Source organism: Vipera berus (genome assembly GCF_964194415.1).
Source record: "Vipera berus genome assembly, chromosome: 6".
Taxonomy (NCBI): domain Eukaryota; kingdom Metazoa; phylum Chordata; class Lepidosauria; order Squamata; family Viperidae; genus Vipera; species Vipera berus.
Window position 1 is genome coordinate 9,438,562 of NC_138208.1, and position 19,922 is coordinate 9,458,483.

General features: G+C 43.5%; 1 protein-coding gene across 1 annotated transcript in view; it reads right to left on the reverse strand.

The window, feature by feature from the left end:
- Positions 1-14,526, reverse strand: part of CCDC3 (coiled-coil domain containing 3) — a gene marked incomplete at its 5' end in the record, with an annotated part of 47,333 nt that extends 32,807 nt beyond the window's left edge. The window contains 2 exons of the mRNA XM_081331248.1: positions 9,182-9,356; positions 14,150-14,526. Coding sequence (XP_081187374.1) covers positions 9,182-9,356; positions 14,150-14,526 — 552 coding nt within the window. The remainder of the gene's footprint in view (positions 1-9,181; positions 9,357-14,149) is intronic.
- Positions 14,527-19,922: the final 5,396 nt, after the last annotated feature.

Genomic DNA, 19,922 nt, shown 5'->3' on the forward strand with positions numbered 1-19,922 from the left:
AGCGTCATTTTGAGGGTAGAAGTTGAAGCCATTTATATCCAGGATGTGAGGGGTCTGTAGATATTTTCACAGTCCTCTTTCTGGCCCATGCAGTATATAGGTCCTCAATGGAAGGCAGGCTGGCTGCAATTGTTTTTTCCTCAGACTTAACTATCCGTTGAAGTCTGTGCCTGTCCTGTTTGGTTGCGGTGCCAAACCAGACAGTTATTGAGGTACAGTTGGCAGACTCAATCATTCCTCTGTAGAACTGGATCAGCAGCTCATTTACTTGCAGTAAAGCCAGTTGTTCTTCAGCAGAACTGTGCAGTCCTGGGATATCCACCAAGCTTTCTCAAAAATTGAGAAAGAGTTCCTCTAGCATCTTTCGTCGAAGAGGCACACCAAGATCTGCCTTGCACGAATGCATGATGCCTAGCAGGCCAACTTTGTAGATTTCCTGGGCAAAGTAGCATTATGTAAAATGTTGTGTAGAATGCACAACTGTCGGACCATTATATGATACACAAGGAATATATGTCATTTGGAAGGAAGGAAGGAAAGAAGGAAGGAAGGAAGGAAGGAAGGAAGGAAGGAAGGAAGGAAGGAAGGAAGGAAGGAAGGAAGGAAGGAAGGAAGGAAGGAAGGAAGGAAGGAAGACAGAAAGAGGGAAGAAGGAAGAAGGAAAAGAGAGAGGGAAAGGAAGGAAGGAAGGAAGGAAGGAAGGAAGGAAGGAAGGAAGGAAGGAAGGAAGGAAGACAGAAAGAGGGAAGAAGGAAGAAGGAAAAGAGAGAGGGAAAGGAAGGAAGGAAGGAAGGAAGGAAGGAAGGAAGACAGAAAGAGGGAAGAAGGAAGAAGGAAAAGAGAGAGGGAAAGGAAGGAAGGAAGGAAGGAAGGAAGGAAGGAAGGAAGGAAGGAAGGAAGGAAGGAAGACAGAAAGAGGGAAGAAGGAAGAAGGAAAAGAGAGAGGGAAAGGAAGGAAGGAAGGAAGGTAGGAAGGAAGAAAGAAAGACAGAAAGAGGGAAGAAGGAAGAAGGAAAAGAGAGAGGGAAAGGAAGGAAGGAAGGAAGGAAGGAAGGAAGGAAGGAAGGAAGGAAGGAAGGAAGGAAGGAAGGAAGGAAGACACGTTTGTATCTCTAGGATCAGAGCATATGAAATAAGCCAGTGAGGATTCTATAGCTCCTTATTAATTTCTATGCCATCTTACTCTCAAATGCCATTGGTGTTTTCCCACTGCGTAAAGGAAAGATCTTAATGAGCATCAACTCCCATGCTAGTTATTGCTGCACACCATACTTAACATGCATCTTGGGTTTCTGTCATCAGGACTCTGACAGAATGCAAGCATCTGTTGATGTTGAGTTGTGGCTCACAAAAGCTAGAAGATCTTTAGCAGGGTTATGGCCATCGGGGAAGGTAGGTGTAAAATAGGAAGCATGTTGGGAGCAACAGATGGTGCCTCCTCCTCCGCTCCTCCACTCCACTCCACTCCTCTCCTCCTCCTTCTTCCTCTCCTCCTCCTTCTCCTCCTCCTCCTTCTTTCTCTTCTTCCTCTCCTCCTCTTAATTTTTCTCCTCCTCCTCCTCCTCCTCCTCCTCCTCCTCCTCCTCCTCCTCCTCCTCCTCCTTTTCTTGGACTGTTATTGAGACAAAAGGGAGACATCAACGACCCCTCTTCTGCTCTTTCCCTCCCTTTTTTCCTGTCAAAACTTCTGAAGGAAATCCCATCTGGATTTTTTTTCAGAGCACCTTTGAAGTTCTAAACATCATCCGCACCAGTGCAGTTTAAAAGAGAAAGCTCTGTAATTTTTAGCCACCAAATCTGCTCAATATGATATCTTGCTGATCTTTTGGAGGTGGAAATGAATCGCTCTATATCTACCCCTCTCTGGAGATCCCTGGAGGGGGAAAAAACAGGGTACCAGTTGGAGATCCCTGGAGAAAAAAAAACAGGGTACCAACTGGAGATCCCTGGAGGAAAAAAAAACAGGGTACGAATCAAACAGCATCCTGTAGAACAGAGAGCCCAAATGGGTTTGTAATGCAAGCCAGCATCCCAGACTTTACGTTTCAATCAGGAGTATGTGAAGCACCTCAAAGCCTTGTTTAAACACAACATTAGTGCCTGCAGTAATACTGTGTGACTAGACTCAACCTTGGCCAAGGGTAGGCAACCTCGGCTCTTTTATGACTCATGGACTTCAACTCCCAAAATTGAATTCTGGGAGTTGAAGTCCATGAGTCATAAAAGAGCCGAGGTTGCCTACCCCTGACCTAGGCAATCCCATCTATTTTAATTATGTCTTGAGGAGCAGATGGAAGTAGAAAGAAACAACTGCATCCATTAAAGGATCACCTGAAGACAATCTTTTTGTCTTATGAAGATTCCAAACTTTTACCAGAATATGTGCTGTTCCTATATGGACCGTTTTTAAATGTAGAAGTATCTGGTTTAGTGGTTTTATGGAAGAAAGAGGCAGTGTATTATGAGGAGTCCTTGGTGTTCTCTGAGCTGGCTGGTTTTCTTGAAGACATTTCATTACCCAACTAGGTAACATCATCAGTGCCGGTAGGGACTTCCTCCTAGCACTGATGATGTCACAATGAAACATCTGCAAAAAAAAAATCACCAAGCTCAGAGAGCATCAAGGTGCCCTCATTTCAAACGTGAGCTACAAATGTTCTCTTTTATTGGCAAATGTATTGTGGTAGGACTCTCAGACTATCGATTTTAAACTTAATAAAATACCAGTTTACTCGTGGAACTCCATGGGATTTCCTTCCATCAGGCAAACAGGTTGCTTATTCCAGGTTGCTTATCAATGTGCGTGCAGGAATAACCTTTATGGCAGTGAATGGATTTACTTCTGAGTAAGCACATGGGTCTCAGCTGCAGAATCTTCACACGGTGTCTTATCTGTCCAATTAAATTATACATGGCATGCCAAGGGTTGCTTACAAGTAACATCTGGAGCTTGCAATTAACATCAGAGGAAGATATTTTTACTCCCCCAAGGAACAGAAGCATTTTAGATAACACAGTGAATTTTAGGAGGAGTAAAAACTAGCCAGGTTTGCTAATAGAGGTTATTTGGTAGCTCATGTCAGCTTTTCTGCTATTATTCCATGAATAATGCTGTAACCAGTGTCTGGTTTTGATGAGGCAAGCTGAATTAATTAAACTAGTTTACTTTGGTGACAGCTGAAGACTTCCAGAGATTTCTGGGTAGGAATGCATTGTTTTCCCAACTTTATCTGCGGTACGTTAGCTCAATTTCTTTAGAAAAGGAACATCTGTACGAACATTGTTGACTTCTTAATGAAATGGGTTTGGCTCTTAAAATACTTTTAATTGGAAGGTGGGGACAATGCAGATACTCCTCGAATTACAGCAGTTCATTTAGTGACCATTCAAAGTTACAACGGCACTGGGAAAAGTGAATTATGATCCTCTTTCACACTTACGACCGTTGCAGCATTCCCCACAGTCGCGTGATCAGAATTCAAACGCTTGGCAACTGGTTCATATTTATCCCGGGGTCAGGTTATCCCCTTCTGACAAGCAAAGTCAACGAGAAAGCCAGAGCTTCATTTCACAACCGTGTAATTCATTTAAGTACTGCGGTGATTCACTTAGCAAGTGTGGCAAGGAAGGTCGCAAAACGGGACAAAGCCCACTTAACAAGTTTCTCACTGAACAACATAAATTTTGGACTCAAGTTTTGTATACGTAAGTGGAAGACCACCTGTAAACTGGGAAAAGTTATACTTCCTAACTATTGGAACTAATTAACTATTGTTTCCTTTGCTAACAAAATAATAATTGTAACGAAACAGCTTCAAGTTCTCTACTGCATAACTCTGAAGAAAAGCCACATGATTTAAAATTAATAGAGTATCTAAAACTCTGTCACTTTCTTCCAAGATAGGAGATTTTAAAAACAAGGGGGGCACCCTTGCAAAATATTTTGTGCACTCTTGTTCTTCCGAAGTGTGCAGCCTGCTATTTTGCTTTGTACACTGACTTCTCCCAAAAATCCACTTTGGCAGAACTTCTGGGAACTGTTTTTCCCAACTAGTCCTCCCTAAATCTTTATATAAGTAAAACAACGCCATTCTTTTTATAAGGGAAGCAGAATTAGTTGACTTAAGAAAAGCCCAAAGTTTGCCAACAGAGAAGAAAACAGGCAGAGGAATAGAATTAATGGAAGAAAAACAGAACATTGACTGACTCACTGCATTATTTATCAAATTTGTATGTTGCCAGTTTGATTCATCGCATGGCAGTTAAATGAAGTCCCTGGCTGTCTGTATGGGAAACACAACGAGAAATATGTAATTGAACTAAATGCCCTTCGTTAATGAAGCTGGCTGGCTGGCTATTTTTCCAACAGACCTACACCCAGAGCTTTCAAAATTGCCATTTTAGGTCCTAGTTGGTGAACATTCGAAGTGAGCAACTTGTGAGTCCTGAAATGCAGCATTTCTTAATCTTGGCAACTTTAAGATATGTGGATTTCAGCTCCCAGAATTCTCCAGTCAGCCACGTTTATAGTTCCCACTTATCCCTAGGCTAAAGCCACTTTAAAAACATAACACAAATTATTTCACCTATTTGTTTACGTATTTAACATGTGTGACCACCCACACGTATGAAACATATGAACTGTTGCAGAAATTAGATATGGCTAGTCTAGAGAAAAGGAGGACTGGGGGTGACATGATAATAGTATTCCAGTATTCGAGGGGCTGCCACAAAGAAGAGGAACATATTCCCCACTTATTTTCCAAAGCAAAAGAAGGCAGGAGAAGAAAAACTGGATGGAAACTAATCAAGGAGAGAAGCAACCTGGAATTAAGGAGAAACTTCCTAAAAGTGAGAACAATTCACCAGTGGAACAGAAGTTGCCTTCAGAAGTTATAGGTCTTCATCACTGGAGGTTTATAAGAAGAGACTGAAATTCTGTTGCTGAAATGATATTGGTGTATGGTCTTCTACTTGAGCAGGGGTTGGACTAGAAAAGGGGTCCCCAATCCCTGATTCATGGACCAGCACCAGTCCACAGCATGCCAGCAATCGGGCTGCGCAAACAAGAGAAGCCCCATCCATGGGATGCAGGCAGCACGTAAAACCATGGCCCCTCCAGTCCACCGGAAAACCTTTCTCCAAGAAACTGGTCCCTGGTGCTCAAAAGCTTGGGGGCCATGGGACTAGAAGACCTCCAAAGTCAGTGGTGGGATTCAGCCAGATCGCACCAATTTCTTTGTTGCCCAGGCCCAGAATGGACTTCCGGAAGCGGCATCCACACAGAAAACCGGTTGTTCACATATTTGAATCCCACCACTGCCACAAGGTCCCTTCCAGTTCGATTCTGGTTCTGATTCTGATTCTCCCCAGGTAACTTGAGTGGCAACCAATTTTTTAAAAAAATAAATAAATAAATATCCACATTACAATACAAGAATAAATCCCCCACCATCAGAATCACCGAATCCACCATTAATCGATTAATTATTTAAAATTATTTAAGAAATAACCATCCGCAAGCTTAGCCTCTGAGATCTTTGCAGTTGGGAAAAAAGATTGTGATGGAATGTTTGTGTATTTAAGGAAAGATAAAAATGCTGGAAGAATTGCAAACAAGGGGCAGAAAGTGCTACTTAAATATAGATTCTTAGAGCCATTGCTTTACACACAGGTGCAAAAGACCAGGGGGTGGGGGAGGACAGCTGTTTCTTACTCTGTAATACATTTACTTCTCAGCTTCCAATTGTAGCACTTTGATTTTGGACAACTGTTCTTTAAAAGTCACCGGAACGGCGCTTTAACTCAAAGCGAGCATAAGAAAGTGGTGAGGGAATTAAATCCTTGCCATGGAATTCTCCCTTAGGAGAAGTTTCGACAATGCCAGAGTAGCCAAGAATAGTAAACTTTAGATAGACGATACTATGATTTTTCTACAAAGCCAGCCAGGGTGGATATTTCTGCACAATGAGTTCCCATCACAAGCAGGTCAAGGGAAGATTGTGTCCTATTAAGAATATCACAGTTCAAAAAAGGACAGGGACAAATTTGGAGTGAATTCAGACAAAATATATGAAGCCATCTCAGAAATAGCTAAAGAAACTGGCTATCAAAGTTCTAGATTCAAGAAAGGTGCAATTTATCCGTTTTCGAAAAGAACTTTTTCCCCCTCCTAATTTTTTTTAAAAAAGACCGCAAGATATTTATAGTCTGGATTCCACTCTGGGGGTTTTTACAAGTAGAAAACCTTATTTTTTATGTACGGTTTGCTACATTGTGACATGACATGATTAAATGAATATGTGATTTATTTAGGTGATTTGTATTAATGTAATATATCAAGAAGGGGGTTCAGTGCTATAATTGCTGTTCGCTTTGTACAATTTAATAATTAATTAATCTGTTGTATAGTACTGTTTTCTGTTTAATTTTTTTTTAAAAAGGATAAAGTAGCTGGTAATGATATATTTAGCTTATCATCTGGCAAAGATATGATTGCCTTCTTCTGAATTTTTATTTTTTTTTATTTTTTGCACAGAAGGAAACTGGACTTATTCTCTCTTATCCCAGAAGACTAGACTAGGACCAAAAGATTAGAAGAATAAAAAGGATGTTCAGAATACAAATCAGATGAAAATCCAAAACTCTACAAGGTCTCAGACAGTGGAACAAGCTGGTCCATGAACTTTTACAAGTTCTTCAACCTCTGGACACCTTCAAATTAAGGCTGCAGCCAAAGAGAATCTTTTTAACCCTGCACTGAGCAGAAGGTTGGGCTAGATCAGGGGTAGGCAACCTTGGCTCTTTTATGACTCGTGGACTTCAACTCCCAGAATTCCTGAGCCGGCATGGCTCAACCTGGAAACCTCTCCCTTTTCCCTCAGCGTGGCTGGCTCAGGAATTCTGGGAGTTGAAGTCCACAAGTCATAAAGCGGCCAACGCCAGGGGTAGGCAACCTTGGCTCTTTTATGACTCGTGAACTTCAACTCCCAGAATTCCTGAGCCGGCATGGCTCAGCTTGGAAACCTCTCCCTTTTCCCTCAGCGTGGCTGGCTCAGGAATTCTGGGAGTTGAAGTCCACAAGTCATAAAGCGGCCAACGCCAGGGGTAGGCAACCTTGGCTCTTTTATGACTCGTGAACTTCAACTCCCAGAATTCCTGAGCCGGCATGGCTCAGCTTGGAAACCTCTCCCTTTTCCCTCAGCGTGGCTGGCTCAGGAATTCTGGGAGTTGAAGTCCACAAGTCATAAAGTGGCCTAGGCCTAGCACAGGGGTAGGCAACCTTGGCTCTTTTATGACTCGTGGACCTCAACTCCCAGAATTCCTGAGCCAGCATGGCTCAGCTTGGAAACCTCTCCCTTTTCCCTCAGCATGGCTGGCTCAGGAATTCTGGGAGTTGAAGTCCACAAGTCATAAAGCGGCCAACGCCAGGGGTAGGCAACCTTGGCTCTTTTATGACTCGTGAACTTCAACTCCCAGAATTCCTGAGCCGGCATGGCTCAGCTTGGAAACCTCTCCCTTTTCCCTCAGCGTGGCTGGCTCAGGAATTCTGGGAGTTGAAGTCCACGAGTCATAAAAGAACCAAGGTTGCCTATCCCTGGGCTAGATGATCTTCCAACCCATAATTCTGTGAAAAATATTGTTGTGTATTTATTCCACCTTTTTCTAGCAGGAAAGAACCTGCAACAAGCCAACACAGGAAGGGTATAGATGGAAGACAACATCTTGGTTCTTCTGTAAAACCCAGTGAATGGGTTATTCTGTGATTAAAACCATGTCAGCAAGCATCCAGTATTTCTCCTTGAGACCCGCCCCCCCCCCAATACAACTGGGCAAGTGTTTATTTTTAATCAATCAATATTTTATTCTAATCTCAGACCAGAATAAACAAACAAACAAACATTTTTAGTTTCTTAGGTCAGTGATCCAGCCTTTTTTCAATACAACGCAAAGTGCCTTTTGCATGAAAGCCACTATGTAAATGACAGATGGGTGTTTACTTAGAATAAACACAGTTTTGCAAAGAAATATCTCTCTCCCTCATTTTTCTTCTACTTAAATCACACCAAGGCATATTATCCCTACAAAACCACTACAGGTAGTTCTCAACCACAACTGAGCTCAAAATTCCTGTTAAGAAGGGAGACAGTTCTTAAGTGAGTTTTGTCTCATTTTACGACTTTTCTTGCCCTAGTTGTTAACTGAAGCACTACAGTTATTAAGTCAGTAACCCAGTTGTTAAATGAATCCGGCTTCCTCCCATTGACTTAGCTTGTCAGAAGGTCGCAAAAGGGGATCACGTGACCCTGGGACACTGCGACCGTCATAAGTATGAGTCAGTTGCCAAGTGCATGTGAATCTTGATCACGTGGACATGGGGATGTGCAAGTGTCAAAGGTGTGAAAAACGGTCATAAGTCACTTTTTACAGTTCTGTTGTAACTCCGAACAGTCACTAAACGAACTGCTGTACGTTGAGGACTAGCTGCACTTACTTGAGGTAGGAAACAAAAAGAGGACAAACAAAGGTTACAGAACTTCCTGCAAATAATCTCTCTTTGGAAACATGTTGATTGAAATTGGTTAGTGAACAACACTCTCAAGGTCATAATAATGCCAGAGTCACAAGAAGAAAACCATAAACGTTACAATAAACTTTTCAAATTCAAATATGTTAACAACTGGTTCTCTGCATGGATGCCGCTTCCGGAAGTCCATTCAGGGCCTGGGCAATAAAAAATTAGCTACGGTTTCTGCCAAAGTGGTGCGAACCGGCTAAATCCCACCACTGCAATAAACTCAATGCTAGATCCTTTCTTCAGACAGACTCTCTGAAGAGTTACGAATGTTTTTTTTTCAAATATGCAACTAAAAATCTGAAAGGTGCTTTTTGAAAAGGCAAACTGGACTTTGTTTTTCCTTGAAGGCCTTTCACTTCTCATTCAAGAAGCTTCTTCAGTTCTTCAGTGAACTGAAGAAGCCGCTTGGATGAGAATCGAAATGCCTTCAAGGAAAAATAAAGTCCAGTTTGCCTTTTCAAAAAGCACCTTTGGGGACAACCGTGTCCTGGATGACTGACAATCTAGTACAGCTAAAAAGAAACTTGCATCCAACAATCTTCTGTTCGATAACTGGTTCCTGGGGGTGGTGGTGGGGGGGAACATACACCAAAATAGCCTTACCCTGTTGTCCTCTTGCATCTCCCAGTCGCTGGAGAACATAGCAGTGTGGAGCCCTTGACTGCAGTTGGAAAATTGGAAAAGGCTTGAAAATATCTGCCGGTTTTCCTGCGTATCTGGAAATATCGCGTCCTGGAAATTTACCCCGTGTGGAAGGAGATTATAATTCTCATCCATTCTATAAAAGGAGGGGAAAGATCAAGGTTAAAGGTGTGGTAGAACAGACTGGGGGAAAAATATACGGAAAGATATATTTGCAGTGGCAAAGAACTTCTACAGTATATTATGGTTGAAAACAAACTACACCAATGTGGCTTTTACGACTCAACTTGAGGAGGACTCCAAGATTACTGGAGGTTTTTAAGAAGAGCTTGGAAAGCCATTTGTCCGGAATAATATATAATCTCCTGCTGGAGTGGTGGGGGGAGGGGGTTGGACTAGAAGACCTCCAAGGTCCCTTCTAAACTCTGTTTTATGAGTTGAGATTTTGTAGCTTCCTCAGCTCTCCTCACTTTCTGACTTCAGCTGATCAAGAAAAGCTAAGCAAAGCCAGATATTCTCAATACTTGTAGCTAAGATGGCAAACTAAAAAGACCAACAGAAAAAGATCATGGCAAGATGCTTCTATATAGTTGCAAAAAATAAATGAATATGTTTTAGGTTAGGTAGGAGATTGGGAGTTGAATTCCTCTTGAGGAAGATTTTACTTTCCTTTTTTTAAAAAAAAGTTTTTTGCATGGAGGGTAATGAGAGCTGATCTTCAACTCACCAGCCTTGGTCTGGATACACATTGTGCTAGTCACACTAATAACAGCTGTGACCCTGAAAAAGAGGCTGTTCTATATATCTCACAGAGTTATCTCACTCAAATAGTGCAGCGTCTGAAAACGCACCCCTTCTTTATTTTACGTGTTGTTAATTACCAATAGGAGTGGATATTTGTAGCTCAGGGTTGAATTGTGGGGTCCTTGCTGCTCTCTGAGCTTGGGGGGGTGGCGTTTCTCTTGCAGACGTCTCATGACCCAACTAGGTAACATCCTCAGGGTTAGAGTGGCATTTGCAGAATGGGGAAGAAGGAGAGAAGGAGGAACAGGACAAGTATTCTTGGTGCTCTCTGAGGGTGGTGGTGGTGGTGGTTGTTGTTGGTGGAGGAGGAGGAGGAGGAGGAGGAGGAGGAGGAGGAGGAGGAGGAGGACTTGAAAGTCTTTGGTGCTCTCTGAGCTTGGCAGTTTTCTTGCAGATGTTTCATGACCCAACTAGGTAACATCATCGGTGCTAGCACAACCAAGCTCAGACTATTATTCATAATAATAATAAGAACAATAAAGTTGGAAGGGACCTTGGAGGTCATCTAGTCCAACCCCCTGCTCAGGCAGGAAACCCTATACCATTTCGGACAAATGGCTGTCCAGTCTCTTTTTAAAAACTTCCAGTGTTGGAGCATTCACAGCTTCTGGAGGCAGGTTGTTCCACCAGTTAATTGTCCTCACCACCGGGAAATTTCTCCTTAGTTCCAGGTTGCTTCTCTCCTTGATTAGTTTCCAAGACTACTCTATGTAGGGATCACCTGGCCATCTTGATGGCCAAATCCTAAACTCGGAAACTGGCTTGATCCACCCTTTATTACACGAGGCAGGGAAGAACACTCATCCTGATTTGTTTCTATTTCCCGGACATCATTTGAGAAAATCAGAGATCCCACATCTCCTTATCTAGGTAAATGCCTAATGAGACTGAAGAGTTCTTTTTCATCAAAATGGAATGACTTCATCATTCCTGGGATTCCCTGGTGGTCTCCCATCCAAATTATTAGCCCGACTTAGCTTTCAAACTCGAAAGGTCATCCAGACTTTTTCTGAAAATCTCTTTCCAAAGAACAAGGAGAGTGTGGATAACAGAAAAACTCTGCTAGGTTCAAACACTTGTGGCAGAGCCCCTCAAAGATTGTCACAAGAGACTTGAGTGAAATGCTTGGCTTTTTTTTCCCTAACTGTGGCATTCGGGCAGCTGAAAAAACTTCAACTTGGGAGGGAATTAAACGGAGAAAGATTTATAGCAACCTTTCCCAGCTGACTGCTGTCCTTCAGATATATTGGAATGACAATGCTCCAAATGGTTAGCCCCCATGCCTATGAAACTAATAGGAGGAATCCCAAAGGTGCTTTTTTCCCAAAGGAAACTGGATTTTTTTTTCTTTGAAAACATTTCACTTCTCATCCAAGAAGCTTCTTCAGTTCTGAAATGTTTTCAAGAAGTGAAATGTTTTCAAAGAATAAAATCAAGAGAGTCCAGTTGCCTTTTGGAAAAAAAAAAGCACCTTTGGGATAACCATGACCTGGATGATCGAGAATGTCTAGAGACATTTAACAGAAACATAAGAGGGCTTCTAAACTTCTTTCAATCATAACAGAGCTGGAAGGCACCTTGGAGGTCTTCTAGTCCAACCCCCTGCTCAAGCAGGAGACCCTATACCAGACATGTCAAACACAAGGCCCGGGGGCCAGATCCGGCCCGCGAAGTGGTTTCATGCGGCCCGCGAAGCCATCCTGGAAACAGTGAGGGAATGGCCCCCACTGCCTTGGCCCTGGCCCAGAGACCCTCCTTCTGCCAGAGACCCTCAGATCTGTCCCACTCCTGCCCAGGCCCCCATAGGCACCCTTGATGCCAACGATGTAGAGCTGGCCACGCCCACCCAGTAGGCCATACACACTCTAGCCACGCCCACCCAGGCCACACCCATCTGGCCCCCTGAGGGCAACCGCAATGCTGATGCGGCCCTCAATGAAATTGAGTTTGACACCCCTGCCCTATACCATTCCAGACAAGTGGGTGTCCAGTCTTTTCTTGAAAACCTCCAGTGATGAAGCACCCACAACTTCTGGTGGCAAGCTGTTCCACTGGTTAATTGTCCTCACTCTCCTTAGTTCCGGGCTGTCTTGCCTTCTGGTGCCTTGCTTCATTTTAGACCAACTTTGCTTTAAACTTTGAACTTTTAAAGTTTGAGTTTAAACTTAAACTTTGCTTCAGTTTAAACCAGAGGTGTCCAGCTTTGGCAACTTTAAGTTTTGGGGACTTTGTCTTCCTCAGCCAGGAGTTTTATGTCCACAGTTGAACATCTCTGTTTTACATCGTCGTAAATAGATGCAGAGTGTTAGGCTGAGAAGGATTTACCCTTGGGCAGTTCAGTCCAACTCAGTCCAATTGTTCAACCGAACCCACTTCCTAAATGAACGTAACAATAAAAAAAACACTGAGGGAAATCCTTCTGTAGTCACTCATTGCTCAACTAGAAATTGGCATGTAAGTGTAATCACCAGTAAAAAAAAAACTCATCAATGGGAGAGGGTTATTTTGTAGTTTAAGTGGGAATTCTAAGGATCATCACCTAAACTGCCATCTGTCCGTCCTCTTATCCTGTAAGCAAAGTTAAAATCCACAGACCCAGAGTTGATAGAATTACAGTCCTTCTCAGGTCAGATTGCAAGGGCAGGTACGTATGTGCATCCGCACATCTGTGCACTTGCTGCGTTTTTAAATTTTCCCTTCAGTTACATAAATCTATCTCTGCGCACGTACGGAAGATTGTTTTTCCGCCTGGTGTGTCCTTTTAACTTTGTAACATCCAAAGGGCTGTTTGCTTTGGGGAACATTCAAAAACCTAGCACTGATGATGTTACTTAGTTTGGGTGATGAAATGTCTGCAAGAAAACCATCAAGCTCAGAGAGCACCAAGGACCCCACAGTCCTCCTCCTCCTCCTCCTCCCTTCTAGCACTAATAATGTACCTTAGTTGGGTCATGAAATGTCTGCAAGAATATTACCAAGCTCAAAGAGCACCAAGGACTACACAATAATAATAATCCTTCTTCTTCTCCTTCTGCTCCTCCTCCTCATCATCATCCCCCTCCTCTCTGCAACTCTCCCTCCCTTCTAGCACTAATAATGTACCCTTGCTGGGTCATGAAACATCTGCAAGAAAATCACCAAGCTCAGAGAGCACCAAGGATTACACATTCTCCTCCTCCTCCTCCTCCTCCTCTCTGCAACTCCCCCTCCTCCTCCTCCTCCTCCTCCTCCTCCTCTCTGCAACTCCCCCTCCCTTCTAGCACTAATAATGTACCCTTGCTGGGTCATGAAACATCTGCAAGAAAATCACCAAGCTCAGAGAGCACCAAGGATTACACAATTCTCCTCCTCCTCCTCCTCCTCCTCCTCCTCTCTGCAACTCCCCCTCCCTTCTAGCACTAATAATGTACCCTAGTTGGGTCATAAAACATCTGCAAGAAAATCACCAAGCTCAGAGAGCACCAAGGACCACATAACAAGAACAACAACAAGAACAACAAGAACAACAAGAACAAGAACAAGAACAAGAACAACAAGAACAACAAGAACAACAAGAACAAGAACAAGAACAACAACAACAACAACAACAACAACAACAACAACAACAACAACAACAACAACAACAATAATAATAATAATAATAATAATAATAATAATAATAATAATAATAATAATAATAATAATAATAATCCTTCTCCCCCTCCTAGCAAACCTCCTTCCCTAGAAGCACTGATGATGTTACCTAGTTGGGTCATGAAACTTCTGTAAGAAAACCACCAAGCTCAGAGAGCACCAAGGACCCCTCATTTCAACCCTGAACTACAATCTTCTCCTTTATTGGTACTCAAAAACATACACCAGACCTTGAAATCTGAAGGCAAAACTCCCTCTCTGTCACGTTCCGTTGGAGGGGGTTTCTCTCCGCCCTCCATCCTCAACTTGCTAAAGAGCCTTCAAGCCAAACTAGGAGTTTTTTCTATAGCAACGGGGATGGGGGGGTCCAAGAACTGGGAAGCCTCTGGCAAGCTGCGCGCACAACTTCAGCACGAAATCCACAGACAGTATTTTACTCTAGGGCAACGTCTCGTCTTTTTCCGGATGGGCAAATCTGCCTGACAGGCTCACCTGAGAAAGAAGAAGTAGGAATAATCTTGCATGACCGTGTGGGAATGGCAGGAGAAGTAGCCCAGTCCGGTGAGGTTCAACCGGGACCCAGCTGGCACTTCCAACATGCTCCCCCAAGCTTGATCACACAGCATCTCGATCTCAGCGGAGTAAAACAGCCCTCCGTCCATGGCTTCGTACTGCCAGGGCAAGTAGTTGTACATGCTGTACATATCCTGGTGCAGAGCTAAGACTTTGGCATAGACAATAGTGGCCGCCAGTTCTGCTCGGCATCCCTCGCTAAGTGGCCTCCAGTCAGAGGGCAGCTGGCAAGCCAGGCTGGGTCCCAACTGCTGCCCAAGGAAGAGAAGACTTAGCAGCAAGTTTGCTCGCTCCATGATGGATGAGGGCTGAGCTCTGGATACTCCAGGCTTCCTCGGAACTTTTTTTAAAGCACACAGACCTAAAGGGAGGCTAAGTTTATGAAACAAGATGCCTGGGACAGGCAGGACCCGATTGGCAAGAAGCTGATTTGGAGAGGTGGTCAATGGCTCCGATTTGACCAATGGGGACCCTTCTCTGCAAGGGAGGGAGGAGCGGGTAACAAGAGACGGGGGTGTGGGGGGGGGAAAGTTTCTTTAGTCAGTGTTCAGCAGGGGTTGCAAAAGAAGGGGCGCTATGCCATGTTTCTGCCTCAAGCTGAGGACTTCTGGAGCAGAAGAAAAGGAAGAGGGAAGGGCCCCAAAGCAGAAGACCAGCAGAGCTGCAAAATGGCTCCTTGTCTGTTGCTTCTCGTCCTCCTTGAGTTTTAGCAGCAGACTAAAACCACAAGGACGTTGCAAAGGATCATCAGACAGATGCACGGGGAAACTTGGAGGAAAGAAATTAGAAGGAATGTGCATGGTCAAGAAAGAGACTTAATGAAGACATTAATGAATTAATGATGGGACTGGAGGCTAAAACATATCAGGAACGGTTGCTGGAATTGGGTATGTCTAGTTTAATGAAGAGAAGGACAAGGGGGTGACAGGATAGCCGTGTTCCAGTATCTCAGGGGCTGCCACAAAGAAGAGGGAGGCAAGCTATTCTCCAAAGCGCCCGAAGGCAGGACAAGAAGCAACGGATGGAAACTAATCAAGGAGAGAAGCAACCTAGAACTAAGGAGAAACTTCCTGACAGTTAGAACAATTTACCGGTGGAACCACCTGCCTCCAGAAGCTGTGAATGCTCCAACACTGGAAGATTTTAAGAAGAGACTGGACAGCCGTTTGTCTGAAATGGTACTATAGGGTTTCCTGCCTGAGCAGGGGGTTGGACTAGATGACCTCCAAGGTCCCTTCCAACTTTACTATTATCATTATGACATCCCTTTAAGAAAGTCAGAAGGAGTCTAGTAGCATCTTTGCCGACTTGCATTAAGAGGCAGAAGTTGCAGCTCAGGAAAGCTGGTGACTTTTTTTAAATAAAGTTAGTTGGAAAAGGTGCAAGCAGATTCCTTCGGATTTTTTGCTACCATACTAACACATCTCAGCTTCTGCGGTATTTTCAGAAAGGAAGGCTAGGAGTTAAATGCAGAGAGATAGCAAGAAAATGGGGCAATCATGCAAGAAACATCTGAGGATTAACTTCCAAAAAACCCACCTTGGAAAAGAAAAAACAACAACCTAATCTTCTCTTTTTGTTAAACAGATATCTTCTTTTGTTTTCCTTTTAAAAAAAAAGTCAATCCGCTTTCATAACTGGGTTTTTGAAATAGAATTTGGTGACAGTCACGCACGCGTGACTTTGGGCTGTTGATTTCAAAAGGTGTGATCCAGTCCTAACATAAAATTGGACAGGATGGGTCGGGACTAAACCCATAACTCAGAAGGAAAAAGACTACAGTATTTGCAACCAAATACTGCATGGGGCAGACAGAATACAGATGACAAGAAACTGCCTTAAATTAAACCCTCTAAAACAGTGTTTCTCAACCTTGGCAATTGGAAGTGTGTGTGGATTTCAACTCCCAAGTACAGGCTGATTAGATTATCATAATTTTTTTTCTGCTGTTCAATCGAGCACAATTCTCATAAATTGTCTGGAGCAGGGGATCCCCAATCCCCTGATCCTTGGACTAGAACCGGGCCGTGGCATGCCAGCAACCGGTCCACACAAACAAGCAAAGCCCCATCCGTGGGATGCAGGCAGCACACAAAACCACGTACACTCCGGTCTGTGAAAAAAACCTCTCTCCACAGAACCGGTTCCTGATGCCCCAAACGTTGTGATTTTCTTGGCAGCTTTTTTTTTTTTAGAAGTGGGCTGAGAAAGAGAGAGTGACTAGCCCAAGATCATTCAGCTAGCTTTGTGCCTAAAATGGGACTTGAATGCCAATCTTATGGTTTTTTAGCCTGATGCTTTTAACCACTATGCCAAACTGGCTCTCATCATTAATAAATGGAAAATGTCCAGTAAAAAAGCATTGAGATAGAATGAAATGCTGTTTTATCCTCATGGCTTCTGTATAATTCAAAAAGGGTGATGGAGCTTGGAAGGACTTGTCAATCCCATGGTATAAACAGGGGTAGGCAACCTTGGCTCTTTTGTGACTCGTGGACTTCAACTCCCAGAATTCCTGAGACAGCTATGCTGGCTGAGGAATTCTGGGAGTTGAAGTCCACGAGTCATAAAAGAGCCAAGGTTGCCTACTATAAGAATGAAACCCAAGGCTTTCTAAGAGATCTGTCCAAGGTCCTGAAACATTGTTGATTGTGGGATCCTTGGTGCTCTCTGAACTTGGTGGTTTTCTTGCAGACGTTTCATGACCCAACTAGGTAACATCATCAGCACTGATTAATTGCACTGACGATGTTACATAGTTAGACAACAAAACACCTGCAAGAAAACAAACAAGTTCAGAGAGCACCAAGCACTCTGTTCAACCCTGAGTTACAAATATTCTCATAAATTTGCTACATTATATGTAAGCTTGATGATGATAAGAAATGATGTTCTTATCATCATGGGGGATTGGAATGCTAAAGTAGGAAGCCAAAAGATAACTGGAATAACAGGCAAGTTTGGCCTTGGAGTGCAAAATGAAGCAGGGCACAGGCTGATAGAATTCTGTCAAGAGAATACAATGGTCATAGCAAACACTCTTTTCCAACAACCCAAGAGACGGCTCTACACATGGACATCACCAGATGGTCAACACAGAAATCAGATTGACTATATGCTCTGCAGCCAAAGATGGAGAAGCTCTATACAGTCAGTAAAAACAAGACCAGGAGCTGACTGTGGCTCAGACCATGAGCTTCTCCTTGCAAAGTTTAGGCTTAAACTGAAGAAAGTAGGGAAAAGCACTAGGCCACTCAGGTATGAATTAAATCATATCCCTGTTGAATATACAGTAGAGGTGACAAATAGATTTAAGGAATTAGATCTGATAGACAGAGTGCCTGAAGAACTATGGACAGAGGTTCGCGACATTGTACAACAGGTAGCAACCAAAACCATCCCAAAGAAAAAGAAATGCAAGAAAGCAAAATGGCTGTCTGAGGAAGCTTTGCAAATAGCTGAGGAAAGGAGGGAAGCGAAAGGCAAGGGAGAAAAAGAAAGATACACCCAATTGAATGCAGAATTCCAGAGAATAGCTAGAAGAGATAAGAATGCCTTCTTAAATGAACAGTGCAAAGAAATAGAAGAAAATAATAGAATAGGGAGGACCAGAGATCTTTTCAAGAAAATTGGAGGAATGAAGGGAACGTTTAATGCAAAAATGGGCATGATAAAGGACCAAAATGGCAGGGACCTAACAGAGGCAGAAGAGATTAAGAAGAGGTGGCAAAATTACACAGAAGAACTATACAAGAATGAGCTTAACGTCCCTGATAATCACAATGAGGTGGTCACTGACCTCGAGCCAGACATCCTAGAATGTGAAGTGAAGTGGGCCTTAGAAAAGCTGATCAACAACAAAGCTAGTGGAAGTGACAGTATTCCAGCTGAGCTATTCAAAATCTTAAAAGACAATGCAGTAAAAGTGCTACACTCAATTTGCCAGCAAATTTGGAAAACTCAACAATGGCCACAGGATTGGAAAAGATCAGTTTACATTCCAATTCCAAAGAAAGGCAGTGCCAAAGAATGTTCAAACTATCGCACCATTGCACTCATTTCTCATGCTAGTAAAGTCATGCTTAAAATCCTACAAGCTAGACTTCAGCAGTATGTGGATCGAGAACTACCAGAAGTGCAGGCAGGATTTCGAAGAGGCAGAGGAACTAGAGATCAAATTGCCAACATACGCTGGATCATGGAGAAAGCTAGGGAGTTCCAGAAAAACATCTACTTCTGCTTCATTGACTATGCTAAAGCCTTTGATTGTGTGGATCATAACAAACTGTGGCAAGTTCTTAAAGAGATGGGAGTACCAGACCATCTTATTTGTCTCTTGAGAAACCTATATGCGGGTCAAGAAGCAACAGTGAGAACTGGACACGGAACCACTGATTGGTTCAAAATTGGGAAAGGAGTCCGGCAAGGCTGTATACTGTCGCCCTGCCTATTTAACTTATATGCAGAGCACATCATGAGAAAGGCAGGGCTAGATGAATCAAAAGTTGGAATTAAGATTGCCGGAAGAAATATCAACAACCTAAGATACGCAGATGATACCACTCTAATGGCAGAAAGTGAAGAAGAACTAAAGAGCCTCTTGTTGCAGGTGAAGAAGGAGAGTGCAAAACTTGGGTTGAAACTTAACATTAAGAAAACCAAGATCATGGCATCTGGCCCTCTCAATTCCTGGCAAATAGATGGGGAAGAAATGGAGGTAGTGACAGATTTTATTTTCCTGGGCTCCAAGATCACTGCAGATGGGGACTGTAGCCAAGAAATTAAAAGACGCTTGCTCCTGGGGAGGAAAGCCATGGCAAATCTAGACAGCACACTAAAAAGCAGAGACATCACCCTGTCAACAAAAGTGCGTATAGTCAAGGCTATGGTCTTCCCAGTTGCAACGTATGGCAGTGAAAGTTGGACCATAAGAAAGGCTGAGCGCCAAAGAATTGAGGCCTTTGAACTGTGGTGCTGGAGAAGACTCCTGCGAGTCCCTTGGACCGCAAGGCGATCAAACCGGTCAGTCCTAGAGGAGATCAATCCTGACTGCTCTTTAGAAGGCCAGATCCTGAAGCTAAAACTCAAGTACTTTGGCCACCTAATGAGAAGGAAGGACTCACTGGAGAAGAGCCTAATGCTGGGAAAGATCGAGGGCAATAGAAGAAGGGGACGACAGAGAATGAGGTGGCTGGATGGAGTCACTGAAGCAGTAGGCGTGAGCTTAAATGGACTCCAGAAGATGGTAGAGGACAGGAAGGCCTGGAGGAATGTTGTCCATAGGGTCGCGATGGGTCGGACACGACTTCGCAGCTAACAACAACATGTAAGCTTCACCCGCAAATGGCTGCTAATACTCTTTGTCGTTAGGAGATATGTTCATACTGTTTATTTTATTGATCGTTCTTTTCTTGGTCAATGACCAAAATAAAGTTCTGTCTGTCTGTCTCAGGTGGCTCTGCCAATATGGCCTGTGATGAAATTAAAATGTTCCCCCTGTGAATCCTTTGCCCCGGTAAAGGTAAAGGTAAAGGTTCCCCCGCACATGCGTGCTAGTCGTTTCTGAATCTAGGGGCCGGTGCTCATCTCCGTTTCAAAGCTGAAGAGCCAGCGCTTGTCCGGGGACGTCTCCATGGGCATGTGGCCGGCATGACTAGACGCCAAAGGCGCACGGAACGCTGTTACCCTCCCA